At 45.3% G+C, this 22,314-nt stretch overlaps 1 protein-coding gene across 5 annotated transcripts in view; it reads right to left on the bottom strand.

Moving 5' to 3' along the window:
- The window catches only part of adcy2b (adenylate cyclase 2b (brain)), a 668,382-nt gene that overhangs the window by 198,435 nt on the left and 447,633 nt on the right, over positions 1 to 22,314 (bottom strand). For all 5 annotated transcript variants that reach the window (XR_013888839.1, XM_080205342.1, XM_080205332.1 and 2 more), the window contains exon 5: positions 1,888 to 2,037. Coding sequence is in view for 4 of the 5 variants with exons in the window: in XM_080205342.1 (XP_080061468.1) it covers positions 1,888 to 2,037 (150 nt within the window). In the remaining variant the exon portion in view is untranslated. The remainder of the gene's footprint in view (positions 1 to 1,887; positions 2,038 to 22,314) is intronic.

Genomic DNA, 22,314 nt, shown 5'->3' with positions numbered 1-22,314 from the left:
ACTGCCCTCCTCCTCCTTTCCCTACCCTTCTGAGCTACAGGGCCAGACTCTGTGCCGAAGGCATGGCTACTGCTGCTTCCACCACGTAGGCTGACCCCCTCAATATTACTCAAACAGGAACACTTTTTGTTAAGGGGCACAGCCACTGGGGCACTCTCCTGACCTTTCCCCTTCCTGACCATGACCCACTTGCCTGCCTCCCGTGGCCCCGGTGTGACCAACTGCCTGTAGCTCCTATCTATCACCTCCTCGCTCTCTCTGACCAGACAAAAGTCATTGAGCTGCAGCTCCAGTTCCCTAACGCGATCCCTTAGGAGCCGTAACTCGTTGCACCTGCCGCAGATATGGATGTCTGAGAGGCCAAGAGACTCCAGGACCTCCCACATCCGACACCGAGAACAACAAACTGGCCTCACGCTCATAATTCCCCTTTTCTTCAAATTCTACAGGAAAAGAAACTAGGAATTAAACCTACCCTGACTCACCCATTTCCACCTAAGAATGTTTAGCCAAAGCCTTTCAGCCTTCACTCTGCTACCTGCTCACTTCGCTGCCCGCTACCGATACTGCCTGCTGTATAGTGCGGCCTGCTTTTTAAATCTCGCATGCTGACGAATCCTTCCCAGGTCACCCCGCGGCCTACTTCCGCTTTACCGTTAAAAAACTTGGAATAAAAGAGAAACCCGTGAAAAACTAAGAAAAAAAGTCAATTGCTTACCCTTAACACTCCCGCCACAAATCGCTCCTCTCTGGTCGAACAAAGTTGGAGATGGGATAGTGGTTTGCAAGAACAGTAGAGTCAAGCATTGTTTTCTTTCAGGGGAAGGTTAAAAGGAGATGGTGGTCAGCGCTTGAAGAGATAGAACAATGTATGATATTGGAGAACATGGGGACTAGGAAAAGAAAGTAGGTGGTAGTTCAGAGATAGGCGGGGGGAATTTCAGTGGAAGCTTGGCCCCATGCAGAAGTTCTTTGATTCTTCAATAAACTAGGTTGCTGCTCATTTCTCTAATGCGGTTTGAACAAACAATCTTCCAACTGAGAATCAAGATTATCAAGGTTGATGCACTTAGGAAAATTGGTTTTGCATAAATGTTTTTTCAATTTTTTATAAATGTTTCCAATTTAACGCTTGCTTGACGCTGTGTTGGTTTGGTGAACTCCTGACATGAGAAGCGCGTATGTGACTAGGGACATATCCCTGTATCAGTATAACTCTGAAACTGAAACAATGAAGTTTTGTGACCAATGTGTATGTACAGAATGCCAAGTGGAGGGGCTCTGTCTGGACAGGTTCTGGACAAGTTTGGACACAAACCGGTAGAGCCCATCACAATACAATAATGTGCTCTAAGAACCAATCGCAAATCGTCATGCACGTGGGAAACCAAACATGGACGATCATGCAGCTGAAATCCAATCACTGGGTAAGAAAGGGCACTCTGGCCCTTAAAAAGTGGCAGCTAAAAATCATTGCTACAGCAGAAAAGGAGACCATTATGAATGACAGCTTCATAGCAAGGATAAAGCTGAAGCTACAAGAAAGAGAAGACAACATTACATATCCTACGGTGCACCACATCCATGCTTAAAATGGGAAGTAAATCTTGTCTGAGCCTGGTTTTATAAAGCTTTATATTTGCATACTGAATAAATTCTTCCCACTTGTTAATAGTTGACTAGTCTCTGTTCATTCCTTGTCAAGTTCAAATTCCCTACAATATTTAAAAATAAGTATTACTAAGGGGCTCTAGGGATACGATAAACTAATCAAGATCAGTTTGCTTGGATTGGTGTTAGCTCCATTCCCATGTTAAATTTCTCAACTGAAAAGCACTGCTGTGGTTCAAAACATGGAACATTAATATATGAAATATAAATATTTACCTGTTGACGCTTTTCAAATTCTAGCTTGATACGTGACTTAATGCAATTGCATGTGTCTTGATATGTCTGCTGTAGGGCCAGGTCCATCAGGTGCTTGTGATAGGCTCCTGCCAGATTTCCACAGATGAAAATGATGACATTGGCCATGATCTAGATAAAATAAAATTAAAGCAATAACATTTATTTACAGCAATGCCTGCAAGTTTTAATATCTGTACAATTATATTTAGTGATTTGGGAGTACAGAGAAAGTGCAAAGTTTTGCTCAATAACAGCGCAGATTTGGAGAATTAACTGTCAAATTTCCAGTAATTGGGAGAAATTTGAGGCCTCTTGCCTGGTGGAAATATGCTGGTAGCACAGTAAGGTAATGAGCAAATGGAACTTGATGTAAGTTAGGACAAGAGCAGCAGAGCTTTGGATGACCTTGAGTTATGGATGATTGAAAGTGGGATGCCAATCAGAAGTGGATTGGAATAATCAAAGGCACGGATGAAGTTATCAGAAGCAGACCCAGAATTGGGCACTGTTATAAAAGTGTAAGGAGACATGCCATGTGATCAGAAATTCATCAGGCAATCAACTGCGACATTGAGATTGAAAACGTATGATTCCGCCTCAGACAGTTCCCAGATATAGGGATGGAATTGATGGCTAGAGAACAGAGTTTGGACTGAAGACAGTTGCCCTATTTCACCATTCTAATTCTAAGTGCTGGACGGACTTGAAACTGGGAGTGTTTCAGATCTGACTTTTCGGCCTGTTTTCAGGTGCCTCCATATGCACTCTGCCTGAAAAAATAGCAGCGATTCTGAATTGCGCTGCAGAAGACTGTGGGCAGATCTTAACATGCCCGAAACACTGCAGCTCCAATCGGCGCCTCCAACTGAACACGTGCAGAAAAAAAGAGAAACGCTCCTCTGCCACATTGCTCTAGGGTTGAGTAACGATTACCCCCTGGCCCCCATAGACATTGCCCCACCCCTTCAACATAACTGACTCTCTTAACCCCACAACCCCCTGCCACCCAGACCGATCGCGAGCCCCTCCTATCCTTTTCCCCTACCAATCACATGCAGACTGGCAGTGGACCACCCTCCTTTCCACCTCGCCGATTACACGCAGAGTGGCAGGGGATCCCCTCCACTGATCACATGCAGAATGGCAGCAGACCACCCCTTTCCCTCCTACCGATCACACGCAGAGTGGCAGTGGATCCCCCTGCCCCCACCCCCCCACCGATCACACAAGGAATGTTAGCGGACCCCCTGATCACACGCAGAGTGGTGGTGATCACACACAGAGTGGCAACGAATCATCTGCCTCCTTCCCCCCTGCACCTGCTCCCCCAACCCCACCACCAGAGAGAAATAGGAGAGTATCAAAGATAGATCCTCTGGAGGCAGCAGAGGTAATGGTTCAGGAGAGGAAAAGAAAACACCGTAGATGATTCAGTGGGTCTGATTAATGAGATAGGAAGGGAACCAAATGTGTGTAGGACAATCCAACTGAACAGTGGAGAGAGGAGGAGTGAAGGTGTGTTTACCAACAGGAAAGACCATGGAGAGAATGAGAAGAATAAGATAATCGAATTTCCCAGCGTACAAAGAGGCCATTTAATCCATCAAGTCTGACAACAATCCCACTTGGGCCCTACCCCGTAACTCCACATAATTACTCTTCTAATCCCCCTGACACTAAGGGGCAATTTAGCATGGCCAATCAACCTAATGTGCACATCTTTGGACTGTGGGAGGAAACCAGAGCACCCAGAGGAAACCCACACGGACACGGGGAGAATGTGCAAACTGCACACAACAGTGACCAAAGCTGGAAATCGAACCTGGATCACTGGTGCTGTGAGGAGCAGTACTAATCACTGCGCCCCTGGGCTGTGATAAGGATGTTAGTTTTCCTTTGTCACTTTTTGATGTTGTTTGTGATTTTTGATGAGAACCATTTTAGTACTGTGACAGGAGTCAAAACCTGGTTGGAGTATCTTAAATGTAGAATTTTGCGAAAGATGTGAATAGATCTGGGAGGTTAACATGTTCAAGGGGATTGACAGAAAAAAGTTGGAGATGGGGCAGTAGTTTTTAAAGATGGAGTGATCAGTGATGACAGATTTAAATGTGAGGGCTTCAGTATCTGTAGAGAGAAAGACCCAATAGCAATACGGGAGTAAGAAGGGAAGTGAGTTTAGTGGAAACAGGAACAAGGAAGCTGGAAAGTTGCATAGACAACAAGAGTTCAGAGATGGTATAACTGGAGATGAAAGACAAACTGTAAAGTCAGCTTTCCTCCTGTATTTTATCGTGTTATTTTTCATGTCTATGTCCTTTTCAACTTCTATCCTAAACTGTGGTACTATGGTCAATGGTTTCTAGATGTCAGTCTTCCATCTTGTATCTGCTCTATTTCATTTTACTTTATAGGATCCAATGTCAGATCTACCCGTCCTGTGGAAATTTAATTCACTTTTTCCCTATATCCGCTTTTCGCTGATTAATTTTGGTTTAGTTGAAATACTCCATGATTAATATTTTATACTTATTAATTATTCTCTTAATTTGTCTGCATATTTCTTCCTCCACTTAATCTGCAGACTAAACCGATTAGTATGATTGATCCTTTGTGCTGGATTTTTCACCCCGCCACCTGCAGCGTGTTTACTGGCGGTGGAAGAGGTTTGTCATTGGCTGCCGATAGGATCTTCTGGTCTCAGCAATATCTACTGCATTTTGTGTGGTTCACCTGTCCCGCTGCAAAGGAACTTGCTGCAGGGGATCACCTTAGCAGGACCAAAAGATCCTACTAGCGAGAAGAGCTAGAAAATCCCACCCTTTATTATTGTTTATCTTTGTCCATTTGGATTCTATTACAAATTAACTTCTATTACTAATTAACTTATTCTATTAACTAATTAACTAATTAAAAATGATGGCCATGTTTTTCTAACAATCGCCTTTACTCCATATACCCCACCACTTCTTCCCCATCACCTTTTCCCTATTATTTTGCAAATATGTTATGCCCTGTATGTAATACCCTGTTTAATTCCCAGTTCTCACTTTTCTGTCATTATACTACACTAATCCCTAATATATTTGATCCCACTCACCTATTAAGGCCTATTCACTATTTTAGTAGACATTGTACATTGTTGTACAGAATAGTCAAGTAATTCATTTTTAATAGCAGCTTTTTTCACTTAATTTTTAACTATCTTTTTTACACTTCTGTTCCCATGCGGATTATCCATTGCATTTAAAAAAATAATTAATTTGGAGGTCCAAAATCTTCAATCCATACTTCCATAAATTAATACAAACTTTGACTTCATTATAGAATAATTCATAGAGCGAGGTGCATAAAGCCTAGAGAAAACAATCAACAAATTCTTTCAAGAAGATAATGCATTTTTCAAATATCAGAGCTGATCTTCTTTATGAAATGAGAGCAATCTGAATAAAAAGTCAAGTGTGACATTTTTTACGCCTTTCAAGTATATAAAAAAATTTTCCTTCCCTATTGAGGTACAAGTCTATGATGATATACCTTGAGGTGATTTAGCCTTTTACTTTTAATTCTCAAATTATTTTGGTAATAATGCTCACAGCAATGACACCAAGGAATTTGGGGATAATACTGCAAAGTGGAGTTGAAGTAGATGATTGGTCATGATCAAATTGAATGGCGGAGCACACCTGACAGGTGGAATGGCCTACACTTGTTCTTAAGTCCTACTGGCTGGAACCCTCACCTGAATAGGCATATCATCAACACAAAAACAGAAAATGCAGGAAAATCTCAACAGGTTTGACATTTATGGAATGAGAACAGCGCTAACTTTTCTGCTATGATTTTCCAGCATTTTCTGCTTTTGTTTCTGATTCCAACATGCACAATAATTTGCTTTTATTTTAAAAATCAGTGCAGAGCTATATAAAATATGAACTCCTTAATTTAAATATCATTTCAACAGCATTAGTGGGCCAGTGACTGAAATCTCCGGGCCCGCTGGCATCTCCCCTCCTGCCAGGAGTATTTCACTCCAACTTATGGGGAGCTGACAGGCAAACCCTGCTGGAGTGAAGGCGGCGTGATTGAGGCTCACCAGAGAGTGGGCACCAGGGGTGTTCCTTTGGCATTGGCACCTTGGCAGTGCCAGCCTGGGCCTTCTGGCACTACCCAAGGGGCAAAGTGCCAATGCATAGAGGGCACCTTGGCACTGCCCATCGGGCATAGGATAGAGCCAAGGGGATGGGGCCTAATGGGATGAAGCCTGGGCAGGGCTCTGGGGAGCGATTGGTGGGGGTGGGGGGATCCTGCTGCCACTCTGCAGTTGGGACCTGGTAGGGAGGATAGGAGTCCAATGATCAGGGCTGGCCACTGGGGTGGGGTGGGGGGTGGGTGGACAACCTGCTTGGAGGTTAAAGAGGGTGCAAGGTTGCCAGGGGTGGGGAGGACAGTCAATGCTGGCTTGGACGTATCCCGGGAGACCAGAGATCAGGCTATGGTGGGGTGAGAGGACCATTGCAGGGTCATGGGGCTGGTCAGCGATTGGGCTGGCCAGCTGTTGGGAGGCCGGCAGCCAGGGCATGCGCCAATCTTTGTTTTGACACATGCGTGATGAGTGGCCTGCTCAGCGCCTCTGCTGCCGGCCTTTCGGGCAGGAATCAGCAAAGCAATTGGCACGTTGACCTTTATTGCAAGAGAATTGGAGTATAAGAATAAAGAAATCTTGCCACAATTATACAAAGCTTTGCTCTAACTACTTCAGGAATATTGAGCAAATTCTCCATCCCTTCCCGTCAGTGGGATCTTCCGGTTTCACTGAAGTCAATCCCCACTGTGGATTCCTCAACGGTAGCACAGATAAGGAATAAAAATTGCCATCGACTGCAGTAAGAGTGAAAGACCCAACAAACAGCTGAGCCACCTCAGCTGTGGGGAACCGATGGTGGTGAGGGGGCGGGGCGGTCTGCTGGTGTAAAGTTTTGAATTTCATATTTAAAGGAAGGATAACTTGCATTGTAGGTGGTGCAAAGTTTCACCAGAGTAATCCTTGGAAACTGAGGCAGTTCCTCTGATGAGAGGCTGGGTTAAATTGGGCCTGTACCCTCTGGAGTTTAGGAGAATGAGAGGTGATCTAATTGAAACGTAGATGATCCTAAAGGGGATTGACAGGGTAGATGTTGAGAATTTGCTCTTGTTTATAATGTTCTTATTTAGCTCTTTGAGCCTGCTCTGACATTGAGTATGATCATGACTGACCTATGCAACCAATTTGCTGAAATGCAACCTTCTCGCAAGCAAATTTCTGTGGCCATGATCAACAATTCGCGAATTTATTCCAGAGTTTTAAAAACAAAGTTCTGCATCATCTGTATAGATATACCAAGTAGATAGGCAGTCAATGAGAAAATATCCCTGACAATTCCTGGGTAATAGTGGTACAAATCTGTTAAATTGCAGTTGTTATGTCTCTCTCATGTACTACAGGGAGGAAATTAAAGTAGTAATTTTATATAATTACATTCCATTATGGATGGAAACTTGTGGAGAGTGCACATCTGAATTCTTAATATTATCTCTTGGCAACTGAGGCATCATGATTTTGTAGAACTATCCCTTAAATGTCACACAGATCTGAGAAAGGTTGACCAATTTTCAGACTCTTGCTGTGGTGTGGATTCATTGGCTTCCCATGTCCTCTTGTACATCACTCAAGTGATTGTTTGTCATGTTTGAAGAATCAAGTCAAAAATGCAACTTCTGGTGAGAGCTACTGTACAGTAATTAGAAGAGCCCTGATACTCTTCACAACCTAGACCCCAGTTGCTGCCTCAGATGGGATCATCTAACTAACTACAAATCAGGAAGCACTTTGGTCTGGTCTTTCTTAATAGACAGGATGTGGTTGTAAACAATCAAAGGAGCTGAGTTGTAATTTTCAAAAGGCAGAGAAAGATTTTCTTTTTATTATGCTTGTATGCCTGGATGTAAAGGAACACCTCAAAACAGCAACTAGAGCAAAATTAGGCAAGGAAGATTACATTCCTACAGCGGAGTTTGCTTGAGCTTCTGTCCAGAATCTTTGCAATATTGTGTGTTTGCCTAAATCACCTTCTCTGCAAGATGAGTGACTGACTCTTTAAGTAAACTTGCAACTGTTCAAATCTCCTTTGGTGAGTGATATTCTAACAGGTTGAATGAGGATGTGTCTAGGGCGGTGGATAGAGGAGAGCCGGTGGATGTGGTCTTTCTAGATTTTCAGAAGGCGTTTGACAAAGTACCTCACAAGAGGTTATTGCAGAAGGTCGAGGGACATGGAGTTGGGGGTAGGGTGTTAGCGTGGATAGAGGATTGGTTGTCAAATAGGAGGCAGAGAGTGGGGGTCAACGGGTGCTATTCGGATTGGCGGATGGTGACTAGTGGAGTGCCCCAGGGGTCGGTGCTGGGGCCTCAGCTTTTTACCATTTATATAGATGATCTGGAGGAGGGAACCGAGTGTAGGGTGTCGAAATTTGCTGATGACACCAAGATTGGGGGAACGGCAAATTGTGCGGAGGGTGTGGAGAGTCTGCAGAAGGATCTAGATAGGCTGGGCGAATGGGCCAGGAACTGGCAAATGGAATTTAATGTTGGCAAGTATGAGGTGGTCCACTTTGGTAGGAAGAATGGTTGGAAGGACTATTACTTACGGGGCGAAAAACTGCAGCAGGCGACGGTGCGGAGGGACCTCGGGGTCCTTGTGCATGAGTCGCAAAAACCCAGCTTGCAGGTGCAGCAGGTGGTCAGGAAGGCGAATGGGATGCTGGCCTTCATAGCGAGGGGGATTGAATATAAGAGTAGGGAGGTCTTGCTGCAGCTGTATAGGGCATTGGTGAGGCCGCAGCTGGAGTACTGTGTGCAGTTTTGGGCGCCACACCTGCGCAAAGATATTTTGGCCTTGGAGAGAGTGCAGAGGAGGTTTACTAGGCTGATACCGGAGTTGAGGGGGTTGAGCTATGAGGAGAGGCTGAATAAACTGGGCTTGTACTCGTTAGAGTTTAGAAGAATGAGGGGAGATCTCATTGAGACGTATAAGATGATGAATGGGATGGATAGGATAGAGGTGGAGAGACTCTTCCCGCTCAAAAAAGACAGTAGGACTAGGGGGCGCAGCCTCAAGATAAAAGGGGGGGCGGTTTAGAACGGAGTTGAGGAGGAATTTCTTCACTCAAAGGGTGGTGAATCTCTGGAATTCTCTGCCCGTTGAAGTGGTGGAGGCTGCCTCGCTAAATATTTTTAAGACGCAGGTTGATGGGTTTTTGATAAGAGAGGGGATTAAGGGTTATGGGGAGAAAGCGGGAAAGTGGAACTGAGCAGTGACAGATCAGCCATGATCTTATTGAATGGCGGGGCAGGCTCGAAGGGCTAGATGGCCTACTGCTGCTCCTATTTCTTATGTTCTTATGTTCTTATGTATGGTCAAATCATGAGTCAAATTAGCCAGTACAGATGTTCAATCTGGCTAGTTGGGATGCTTTCGGAAACAGACAAAATGTTGCTGTGAGCGTCATTCCTTATATGGGGCACTGAGCAGCCCATGCTAGAAACATAAGAACATAGAAATTAGGAACAGAAGTAGGCAAATTCAGCCCTCAGCTGGAGGTGCTGCACTTCTCACACAATGCCATGGCTTTGGTGGATTTAGCTCCAACAGCACCACAGAGCCATACTTTGTGCTGTTGGTGTATCATGATACAGAATGTCACTCCAAAGATTCACCAATAACCTGCTCATTAATGCTCAATTTGGATACTCAGCTCCCAAATAAGGATTCCAGGGGTGAGGTGAGAATGGTTACCTTTGTGACTTCTCAAAGCCCTCATGCCACTTACAAGCTATAAGGCTATGAATCAGCTATATGACGAAATGTCTTCTGCATGTCTACATGTGTGCAGCTCCAACAACAAAGTTCAATACAATCCACGGCAAAACAGCTTTCATGATTGACATTTTTCCTGCAATCATAAACATTCATTCTCTCTACCACTGATGCACTTGTTGCAATTAATATCATCTATAAGATGCACTATAGCAGTTCATCATGGTTTCTTTGACAGCACTGTCCAAATTTGTGACCTCTCAACTAGAAGGATAAAGGTAGCAGGAACACCATCACCTTTTCCTTCTTTTAATTATTATTCTTTGATGGGATGTGGGTGCTGCTGGCAAGGTCAACATTTGTTACCCATCACTAATCTCCCTTGAATTGAGTGGCTTGCTAGGTCATTTCAGTGGGAAATTACGAGTCACCATGCTGCAATCGACCTGGAATCACGCATAGGCCAAATCAGGTAAAGATGGCAGATTTCTTTCCTTAAATGAACATTAGTGAGGCAGATTGGTTTTTATGACAATCAATGGTAGCTTCATGACAACTTAATTGAGAGTAGCTTTGAAGTCCAGATTTAATTAGTTGAATTTTAAATTACACGAGCTGTCATTTAGACCTATATTGTCATTTTGTTATGCCTAGGTCTCTGCATTACTACACTAGTGACTTTATCACTAGGCCAGCACCTCAGAATCATAGACCATTATGACTTGGAAACATATTACTGTTCCTTCACTGTTACTGAGTCAGAATCCTGGAACTTTCTCCCAGATAGCACTCTAGATATATATGTTTTAACTGCTGCTTCAGTTCAAGAAAGTGACTTACTGTGACCTTTTCAAAAGCAATTAAAGATAACAATAAAAGCTGGCCTTGTCAACAATGTACACACACCATGAATGAAGAAATCAAAATAAACATAATATCTTCATTACAGTCTACTGTTGGGAAACAAGTGCAACAGCCTGTATTCACCCTTGAAGTGTATTGTATAGAATGGGATGAATAGGAATTGAAGGAATACTTTGAATTCTTTTAATTTCTTTTAGAGCTCAGCAACAACAACATGGATTATATAACTGGTTGAGGTCATTCTTAGTTCAGATTTCTAAAATAAGATTCTCATGTCGACACAGTAAAAGCAGCTGCATTGATTCCTAGTCTTTCTGTTTGCTTCACATTCTTCCTGGAGTGTTTTTCATTTTCTATTGCACTGCACTGACCTTGTTTTGTTTTTGTTTTTCTCTCCTTCATCTATTTTACTTTTCCTTGAGGTAGCGACTGTGGATGGGTATGATTTCAAATACACATGTATCCCATTACCTTGCCAATGAGGCAATTCATCATACATAAACCTATAACATGACTGTATGCAGACAATTCATCCATTTCATTGATGACACGGAAGACTGATCATGTCATTGTCACATAAGAACATAAGAAATAGGAGCAGGAGTAGGCCATCTAGCCCTTCGAGCCTGCCCCGCCATTCAATAAGATCATGGCTGATCTGTTGTGGCTCAGTTCCACTTTCCCGCCCTCTCCCCATAACCCTTAATCCCCTCTCTTATCAAGAACCCATCAACCCGCTTCTTAAAAATATTTAGCGAGGCAGCCTCCACCACTTCAACGGGCAGAGAATTCCAGAGATTCACCACCCTTTGAGTGAAGAAGTTCCTCCTCAACTCCGTTCTAAACCGCCTCCCCTTTATCTTGAGGCTGTGCCCCCTAGTCCTACTGTCTTTTTTGAGCGGGAAGAGTCTCTCCACCTCTATCCTATCCATCCCATTCATCATCTTATACGTCTCAATGAGATCTCCCCTCATTCTTCTAAACTCTAACGAGTACAAGCCTAGTTTATTCAGCCTCTCCTCATAGCTCAATCCCCTCAACTCCGGTATCAGCCTAGTAAACCTCCTCTGCACTCCCTCCAGGGCCAAAATATCCTTGCGCAGGTGCGGCGCCCAAAACTGCACACAGTACTCCAGCTGCGGCCTCACCAATGCCCTATACAGCTGCAGCAAGACCTCCCTACTTTTATATTCAATCCCCCTCGCTATGAAGGCCAGCATCCCATTCGCCTTCCTGACCACCTGCTGCACCTGCAAGCTGGGTTTTTGCGACTCATGCACAAGGACCCCGAGCCCACAATTAAGTACTTCTATAAGAGCTTACTATCATAGTGACCATTGTCTTGACCAACATATTGACATTGCTGATTTAACAGCGCCCTAGTATTGTTGAGGGAATCTAGAAGGATACTCTGAAAGCCTCCCTAAATTAGTACAACATCTCACTGATAGTTGGGAATCTCTTGCCCTGAATCACAAAAACTGGAGAAGAAGCATTTGCGTGTTTCTTTGTAAGGAACTCTTCAAATGCAGACAACGAAAATATAACAAAACCTAGTGCAATGTATAAATCAAAGAAAGGATTTAAATCAAGAAACTTCATGATTCCAAACTTGGGGCCATGCCCTGGGCCACACCAAGCTCCCCACAATTCTCAGCAGATTATTATTTATACTGAGTCAGCTGACCATCACATCATTCTGTAATTGGTTCCATGGTTTACTGGGTCAGCTGACTCTTACAGCTTATTACCATTAGTCACATTACACCCAATACAAAGTTTTCACCAGTTACATTGTAATACCATGAAGATGCCAATGACTTCAAGTGTCACCAAGTGGAATATTTAGAGGCCAAGTGCAAACAGTGGAAAGAGTGTGCAGAATCCAGAGTGTTCCACTCCCAATCCCCCCAGCAATCAAGCATCACCTGTGGCGGCGCCTGCGATCCAGGATTGAATTAATTAGCCACCACAGAATCCAATCTTCCTGAACTGGAAGCAAGTCATCCTCGACCCTAATGTTTCCATTAGAAGGAGAGACTAGGATCCAAAAGCACAGCTTCTATATAAAGAGATGATCCTTAAGAATGAAGATGAGGAGGAATTTCTTCATTGCCACAGAAGGCTGTGGAAGCCAGGTCATTGAGTGTATTTAAGACAAAGATAGATAGGTTTCTGATTGGTAAGGTATCAAAGGTTACAGGGAAAAGACAGGAGAATGAGGTTGAGAAACTTATTAGCCATGATTGAATGGTGGAGCAAACTTGATGGGCTGAATGGTCTAATTCTGCTCCGATATCTTATGGCTTTATGGACACTGAGGAACTACCAAAAAAGAAAAGATTATTGCAATTTTACAAGGTGATAAACAGTAGTGTAATAGTAAAATACAGTGGTAATTTAAAGCTAACAAACCAGTTGTAGACTGACATGATATGAAGCGAGCTTAGAAAATCCATGAGGTGTCACTCCCAGCAATTACACTGAGAACACCTAGTGAAATTTCCCGCAGACCCAGCTAAAATCTTCAAGGTCAGGGACAGGATCTTTTAGCATTGGCCTTGGTGGTATATGGGGTGTGAGGGGAGTAGGTGTTGGACAATAATGCATTGAAGACTCTGGAAATGCTGGCAGTAGATGACTTTCTTAGAAACTGGGACAGACGTGCTCCCACGACTTTTCATGCTCCTAATCTTTAAGGTCTACGCCTTCTGAACCCCAGAGTTAGACTCACTTCAGGTGAGACCAGACTAACCTGCGATGATACAAACTATGAATGGTAAGATAATGGGCCGGATTTGGGATTAATATTGGATGGAATACTTAGAGCACATAGCTACATTTCCTCAAATAATGTATGGTAACCTTACAATCTTGGGAAGGCAGTTAAGGCCCCAATTTAACATTGCAGCTAAAAGGCAGTTACAATGCAGTATTGAGGTATCAGTTTAAGATTTCTCCAACTCGCTAGAGTGAAACTTGAATCCACAAAGTTAACACCAAAAGGAACATTTGTCAGAAAGCTTTCTTGCCAACTATCAGAGAAAGTTTTTTTTCATCTACTGACCTCTCTACCAGCTCAAGCATTCACTGTTGATTTTTAGCTTCTCTGATGCTTATGTTCATGATTTACATTGAGACCAACTACAAAGCTATTTCACAAAAAAACTGCATTTCAAATGTTGCAAACATTTGGTTGTTTTCAATTCCAATAATAATGGACAATGAAAACATATACAAAAAGTAAATGTGAGGCAGTAATCTAATTGAAGGCTTAGATTTACACCAGTGGTAGTCTTACACTTATAACTGATAATTTAAATGGTAAGATTGTAACTTTTTTCCCAAAGGCATAATTATGAATATATTTAAATTTTTATTTTATGTTAGGCTTTATATTTAAATTGTACCATGATTCAATCCTGAAAAGAGTATTCAAGCTTGAACATGTTAAAGGATCAACAGTAAATTAAGAATGCAATTTGTCCTGAGCTTAAGATATACATACAACATCCTTACATAAGACTTACATGCATATAGGGGTCGGTTTAGCTCAGTTGGCTGGAAAGGTGGTTAGTAATGCAGAGCAATGCCAACAGTGTGGGTTAAATTCCTGTATGGGCTGAGGTTATTCATGAAGGCTTGCCTTCTCAACCTTGCCCCTTGCCTGAGGTGTAATGATCCTCAAGTTAAATCACCACCAGCCAGCTCTCGCCCTCAAAGAGGAGAGCGGCCTATGGTCATCTGGGACTATGGTGACTTTACATATGAACAAGGAATGGGAGTAGACCATTCAGCTCCTCGAGCTTTAATAAGATCATGGCTAATCTGATTGTAACATCATGGGGGCAATTTTACTATTTTCATTCTAAGTGCTGGGTGGATTTGAAACCAGAAGTGTTTCAGATCCAACTTTTAGGCCCCCTTTTTAGTCCCCTCCATACACACTCAGCCTGCAATAGTTTGAATGCGTCACAGTTGCACTACAGAAGCAGCAGTGGGACAGAGGGAGGTAGTGCACATGTGCAGGCTATGATGCTGTACATGCACATTAGCAGCAGCAGGGGTCTGACAGAAAAGAGAGAGCTGTCAAGCCCCTGCTACTGCAGGCTACCTGAAGCAACACCCTCTCCCTGCAATCGCGGGGGCCCGTGGCCTGAGATACAGCCCCTGCCGACCCATCCCCACCACCCATATTGGTCGTGGACCTCCTCACTGCCGATCGCGGACTGCAGAGTGGCAGCAGGCCCCCTCTCCCTCCCTTCCCCCACCAATCCTTGCAGAGTGGCAGTGGGTCCCTTCCCTCCATTAGCCCTTCCCCATTAGCCATACCTCCACTGACCCCACCCCTGTTAGCATCTCTCCCCATTAGCTCCGTCCTATGGCAATGCCCTGTGGGCATTGTCCAGGTGCCAGGGTGGGCACTGCAAGTCTGGCACTGCACAAGGCGCACCCTGCTTTGCTCTCGGCCTCCCCAGGGAGGCCTCAATGGCCTCCGGTTCCACCAGCGAGGCCAGGTTGACCACTCCCTGTTTATGGGGAACATGCGTATTCCTTGCTGGCATGAACCTTTCCTGAAGAGGTTAAGGGGGGGTTGAACCTGGATAATTAAGTGCCAAGCTCAGTAAGCAGATGCAAATGTTCGTTTCAATAGATTTAAATATATTAACCTGCCTCTCGCCCATTTTCAGCAAGAGGCTGACCGCGCCGGATATCTGGCACTTGTAAAATGCGGCAGCCACAAGAAGCAATGCTGATCGCGCTCAGCACTTTATGGCCTACTCTACCACTGCGCGAGTGAAACTGTCTCCATTTTATGAGCACTGGATTTCTGGCGTGATCAGCCTTTTGACAGAATTGGAGGAGAGGCAGGTTAATGTATTTAAGCTTATTTAACTGCTCTTTAACATCTGCTTAGTGAGCCCGGCACTCAAAGGTTCACGCTGGTGAGGAATAGACATGCTCCCCATCAATGGAGAGCAGTCAACTTGGCCTCGCTGGTGGAACCGAAGGCCACTGACGCCCCTCCAGGGTGGCCAGGCCTTGGGCTATGCCAGATTGCCACCCTGGCACCTGGGCGATGCCAGCCTGGCACCTGGGCATTGCCCACTGGGCAGTGCCAGTGAGGGGCTCGGTTAGTGCAGGTGAGGCCTGTGGGGGGCATTGGGGGCAGGCCTCATGGGGGGAGGGGAGGGGACTTGCTGCTACTGCAGCAATTGATGGGCACAGGGAGGGAGAGGGGCCCCACTGTTATTCTGCAGTGATTGGTGGGGGAGGCGCTGGAGAGGAGGCCCGCTGCCACTTTGCAATCATTGGTGGGTGGAGATCATGGGACCTGTGATCAGTGGAGGAGGGAACGGTCTGCAATTGATCTGTGAGGTGGTGGTGGTGGGCGGGGGGTTGGGGGGCTGTATCTCGAACCGTGGGCCTCTGCGGTTGGTGGGGGGGTGGGAAGGCAGCTGCTTTAGGCTGCCTGCACTAGCAGGGGTCTGACAGCTCTCTCTTTTCTGTCAGACCCCTGCTACTGCAATGTGGCACGTGCAGCATCAGAGGCGTGTACATGTGCACTACCTCCCTCTGCAGGATTTCAGGTTCATTAAGCCCTGCCCACATGGAGGAACAGGCTCGCTCAGAATTTTGCATGCTGAGTGCGTATGGGGCGGGTGGGGGGGGGGGAAGAGATTTGAAACTCTCCCAATTTCAAGAGCGCCCAGCTGTTAGAAAAAAAATGATAAAATTGTCCCCTTTGTGTTTTCAAATCCCAAGCTTCTGTTAAGAACAGCAGCTTGTAAAGGGATGCACATTGAACTGTCCATTTAATTCCAGGGTAAGATAGAGTTGGGGGTCTAAAAATAGTTAATCAGCATTTCTACACCGCATGTTGATGGGTTTTGAGAAAAGACGGGTGCAGAAGAAGCCAATGTGATATTGCTTTAGAGGCTTTCCCCAACGTATCACTGAATATCACAGACAATTGTGTAGTCTGACAGGGTCTGGGAGATCAGTATAACTAAAGGTCAAAAGTCTCTGTGGTTCACGTGTTACAGTGTGGCTGCAAGTTCATACTCAGATCAGAAAGATCAAGTTAATGAAGAGTTAAAAAGGAAGCTGGAAGATTTGTCTAGTTTGTGCTAGAAGGAGGATCTCCAGTAATATTGTCACCATGAAGGACAATCCTGGGGTAAAAAGTAACCAGGCTGATAAAGAAAAAGAACAGAAGTAAACCTCCAGGAACTGAGAATCTGGCACTTTAGGACAATTGAAAGCCTAATTAAAGGATAGTGCAACATACCAGTGAAGTGTGTTTTTTCAGTTGTGATAAAAATAATAGGGTATTCTGTTCTGTGGTTTAAAGTTGTAATAACTCCACGGAGGCGAAAGTCCCATCACCAAGTTACTTCATTTACACCATACATCTGTACACAGCCAGCTCTCCAGTTGCTCCCTGCTGAATGCAGGCTGGGAGTCTGACATACCTGCTTTAAATAGGGAGCATGAGGCTCCCTGATTTAACCATCAATTAAGACTCAGCAGGTACTTCTTTTCTGGTACCAATTAATTAAAGTAAATCAAATTAACTGAGGGGTTCATACTCTAGCAAGCCAACCTCATTAGCCTGGCTGAAGTCATCACACTCCTCCCCCTCCCCCAAAAAGTCTGAGGATTCCCCTTGGTTTGCTTCCTTCAGGGGTCTTTTCCTCCGCTTGAGCGCCAGGTCAGGATCCTCCAACTTGGCCTCTGATGTCGGCGCCTGTTTCTTCCGCTGTGAATGCCAGAGATCTGGTTTCTTGTTCACTTCCAGTGGTTGGGGAAATCACTGCAACTTTGTCCTGTGTCCATTTTGGACCCTGAGATCCACATCAAGATGCAAGGGAAGCGGTACGGGCTTAGTTGAGGGGAACTCTGCTTATCCCTAGGGCTGCAAAGCGGACTCAGCTCCGGAATGGGTGGACAGCTTGAGGCCTGGGATTGGTCCAGGTATTTACTTACCACTGCCTCACTTACCCATACCTGGTAGGATACTGATCCAGTCCTGGACTCGACAATTTCAGTTATCCAGGCGGGTCAATTCGCATAATTTCTGACCCAAACTCTCTCCCCGCTTCAAAGTGCCTCTCTTGGTGAGTATTGTTATGGCCCCTGCATTGGGCTTCCTGTTGTCTTTCCACCTTTCATCCCAGGTTTGGCAACAACCGGCAGGCAGCCACGTACCAGACTGAGCCTATCACTAACTCTGCTGGTGGTGTTCCCATGGTGGCACGTGGAGTGATCCTATAGTCAAATAACCACATTGAGAGTTTTGTCTCTAATGAGGCTGCTAGCTGTTTTTCAACCCAGCCTTTAATGTCTGGACTGCTGTCTCCGCTAGCCCATTTGACACCGGGTGATAAGGTGCCATTTTGATGTGCCGGATCCCATTTGATTCTGTAAATTTTGTGAACTCTAGGCTGGTGAACAATGAATCATTATCGGAAACTACTAACTTTGGGATCCTGTGCATTGTGAACGAAGTGCGCCAGTTCTCAAATGGTTGCCATCATGTTTGCTGAGTTTAAATTTATAGACATCTAACCACTTAGAATGGGCATCTATCACCAGAAACATGTACACAAGAACGGGCCTGCAAAATCGACATGGAGTTTGTGACCTTGGTCAGCCTGGGCATTCCCACGGGTGCAGCGGGGCTGCTGGTGATGACTTCTGCCCCTGCTGGCACTTCTGGCACTGTCCTACCAGTTTTGCTATGTCTGCATGCAGACCTGGCCACCAGACGTGGCTCCTGGCCAGCATCTTCATTTTTGATACTCCAGGGTACCCATGGTGTAGTTCGGTCAGTAAGTCCTGGTAGCCCTGCCTTGGGACCATGATCCATGCTCCCAACAGCAGTATCCCGTCTTCCGTGATCTGCTCCCTCCTGCGCCAGTATGGGTGGAACTGTGGATGGACCAGTCTTTCCAGCTGCCCTGTCAGCACCAGGTGCTTTATCTTTGCCGATATAGGGTCTTTCTGCGTCAACTGGTATATATTATGTGCACCTACCAGGAGAGTATCCATAAAGTTTAACATCATCACGGTCTCCTCCATTCTAGGTACCTATGGTGGGGTATCTGGTAATGGTAGCTGGCTTAAGGCATTTGCCATTCTAGTCCCTGGTTGGTGCTCCAATCGATATGCGGCCAGCATTAATACCCTATACTGGATCTGGGTTGACGCCATTGGCAGCACTGCTTTGTCTTCCTTCAGTAGGCCCAGCAAGGGTTTATGATCTGTTACGGTTGTAAATTTTCGCCCAAATAAATACTGGTGAAATTTTGTGACTGCGAAAATTATGCCAGTCCTTCCTTTTCAACCTGGGCATATCTTCGCTCTACCATTGCCAGGATCCTGCAGGCATACGCTATTGACTGCTCTTGTCCATTTTGCCACGTGTGTGCCAAGACTGCGCCCACTTCACATGTGGACACGTCACAGGTGAGTACCAATTCCTTCTTGGGGTCATAATGTACCAACACATTTTCAGACGAGCTGTTTAGTTTTCTTGGAAGGCCCTGTCATAGTGGGCCAACCATTCCTAAGTTTGTCCCTTTTTTAACAACTAGTGGAGGGGATCCAGAATGGAGGCCTTATTCTGTATGAATTTCCCGTAGTATGTTACCAGTCCTAAAAACGACCTTAGCTCCTGGATGGTTGTGGGAGCCGGGGTGTCTTTTATTGCTTGTACCTGATCCTCAAGAGAATGTAGGCCTGACTTATCCACTTTGTACCTGAGGTAGGTTACATGTGGTGCAAAAAAGATGCATTTTCCCTTTTTCAGATGCACTCCCACTGCTGCAAATCCCCTGAGAACTTCCTCCAGGTTCTGCAGGTGTTCCCCCCTTGTTTTACTCACAACGAGGACATCGTTTAGGTAAATGGCAAGCTGTGGTAACCCCTGTAGGATATTCTCCATGATCCTTTGGAGAATGGCACAAGCTGATGAAACCCCAATCTTATATACTGGAAGAGGCCTTTCGGCATATTTATTGTAGCAAAATTTTGCGAATTCTCATCCAGCTGTAGTTGCAGGTATGTGTGGCTCATGTCCAGTTTTGTGAATAGGAGCCATCCTGCTAACTTTGCGTACAGGTCCTCAATCCTGGGAATTGGGTATTGTCCAGCTGAGTGTAACGATTTATCATCCGTTTGAAATTGCTGCAAAGGCACACCAAGCCATCTGGATCTAAGATAGGAACCACGAGTGCCACCCAATCCGCGAACTGAACCCCTTTTATTATTCCTTCGTGCTGTAATCTTTTGATTTCCGCATCGACCTTTTCCCTTAACACAAACGATACCAATTAGGCTTTGCAAAACTTTGGGATAGTCTCTGCATCAACATGCAATTTTGCTTTGACTCCTTTGATTGTTCCTTGGCCTTCCCAAAAAACATCCGGGTATTTGCTTAGGGCCTCACTCAGGCAACCATTTTCCAGCTGGAAGATATTTATCCAACCTAGCTGGATCTCTTTTAGCCAATTTCATCCTAATAGGCTTTGTCCCGAACCTTCCACTACCATTACTGGGAGCTTAACTAATTGTTTCATAAGAACATAAGAAATAGGAGCAGGAGTAGGCCATCTAGCCCTTCGAGCCTGCTCCACCATTCAATAAGATCATGGCTGATCTGAAGTGGATCAGTTCCACTTTCCTGCTTTCTCCCCATAACCCTTAATTCCTTTGTCTGTCAAAAGCCTATCTACCCGTGACTTAAATATATTTAGCGAGGTAGCCTCCACCATTTCAACGGGCAGAGAATTCCAGAGATTCACCACCCTTTGAGCGAAGAAGTTCCTCCTCAACTCCGATCTAAACTGCACCCCCCTTATCTTGAGGCTGTGCCCTCTAGTCCTGCTATCTTTTCTAAGCGGGAAGAATCTCTCTATCTCTACCCTATCCATCCCCTTCATTATCTTATACGTCTCGATAAGATCCCCCCTCATCCTTCTAAACTCCAACGAGTACAGACCCAGTCTATTCAGTCTCTCTTCATAGTCCAACACCCTCATCTCTGATATCAGCCTAGTGAACCTCCTCTGCACTCCCTCCAAGGCCAATATATCCTTGCGCAAGTGCGGTGACCAAAACTGCACACAGTACTCCAGCTGCAGCCTCACCAGTACCCTGTACAGTTGCAGCAAGACCTCCCTACTTTTATATTCTATCCCCCTTACTATAAAGGCCAGCATTCCATTTGCCTTCTTGACCAGCTGCACCTGCAGACTGGGTTTTTGCAACTCATGCACAAGGACCCCCAGGTCCCTCTGCACTGTAGCATGCTGCAGCTTTTCGCCCTTTAAATAGTAATCCCTCCTACTATTATTTCTGCCGAAGTAGATAACCTCACACTTGGAAACATTACACTCCATCTGCCACGTCCTCGCCCACTCGCTCAGCCTATCCAGGTCTCGCTGCAGACTTTCCACACCCTCCACTCAATTTGCTTTTCCACTCATCTTCGTGTCATCAGCAAATTTCGTCACCCTACACTCAGCCCCCTCCTCTAGGTCATCTATATAAATGGTAAATAGCTGAGGCCCCAGCACCGATCCCTGCGGCACTCCACTAGTCACCAACCGCCAATCAGAATATTGGTGGTTGGTGACTAGTGGAGTGCCCATAAGCAACTGGCACATGGGTTGTACCCATCACTTAGTGGTTCCCCCATATAGGTCCTCAGCCTTGCCGAAGTGTAGGTTAGGGATAAGGGTTGGAGTTCAGTATTTATCTTTTTAAACACTGTCTCCCCTATGACCGATACGGCTGCGCCTGTGTTGACCTCCATTAAAACTGGACGCCCATTCAATCTCACTGACATAAGAACATAAGAAATAGGAGCAGGAGTAGGCCATCTAGCCCTTCGAGCCTGCCCCGCCATTCAATAAGATCATGGCTGATCTGAAGTGGCTCAGTTCCACTTTCCCGCCTTCTCCCCATAACCCTTAATCCCCTTGCCTATCAAAAACCTATCTACCCGCATCTTAAATATATTTAGCGACGTAGCCTCCACCACTTCAATGGGCAGAGAATTCCAGAGATTCACCACCCTTTGAGTGAAGAAGTTCCTCCTCAACTCTGTTCTAAACTGCACCCCCCCCCTTATCTTGAGGCTGTGTCCTCTAGTCCTGCTGTCCTTTCTGAGCAGGAAGAATCTCTCCACCTCTACCCTATCCATCCCATTCATCATCTTAAACGTCTCAATGAGATCTCCCCTCATCCTTCTAAACTCCAACGAGTACAAGCCCAGTCTATTCAGCCTCTCCTCATAGCTCAATCCCCTCAACTCCGGTATCAGCCTAGTGAACCTTCTTCTGCACTCCCTCCAAGGCCAAAATGTCCTTGTGCAAGTGCGGTGACCAAAATTGCACACAGTACTCCAGCTGCAGCCTCACTAGTGCCCTGTACAGTTGCAGCAAGACCTCCCTACTTTTATATTCAATCCCCCTCGCGATGAAGGCCAGCATCCCATTTGCCTTCCTGACTACCTGCTGCACCTGTAGGCTGGGTTTTTGCAACTCATGCACAAGGACCCCCAGGTCCCTCTGCACCGTAGCATGCTGCAGCTTTTCGCCATGTAAGTAGTAGTCCTTCCTACCATTATTCCTATCAAAGTGGATAACCTCACACTTGCCAACATTGTATTCCATCTG

The sequence above is a fragment of the Carcharhinus amblyrhynchos genome, chromosome 2 (genome assembly GCF_965287045.1).
Source record: "Carcharhinus amblyrhynchos chromosome 2, sCarAmb.v2.hapA, whole genome shotgun sequence".
Taxonomy (NCBI): Eukaryota; Metazoa; Chordata; class Chondrichthyes; order Carcharhiniformes; family Carcharhinidae; genus Carcharhinus; species Carcharhinus amblyrhynchos.
The sequence above is the reverse complement of the archived record's forward strand: the minus strand, read 5'-3'. Positions and strand labels throughout refer to the sequence as shown.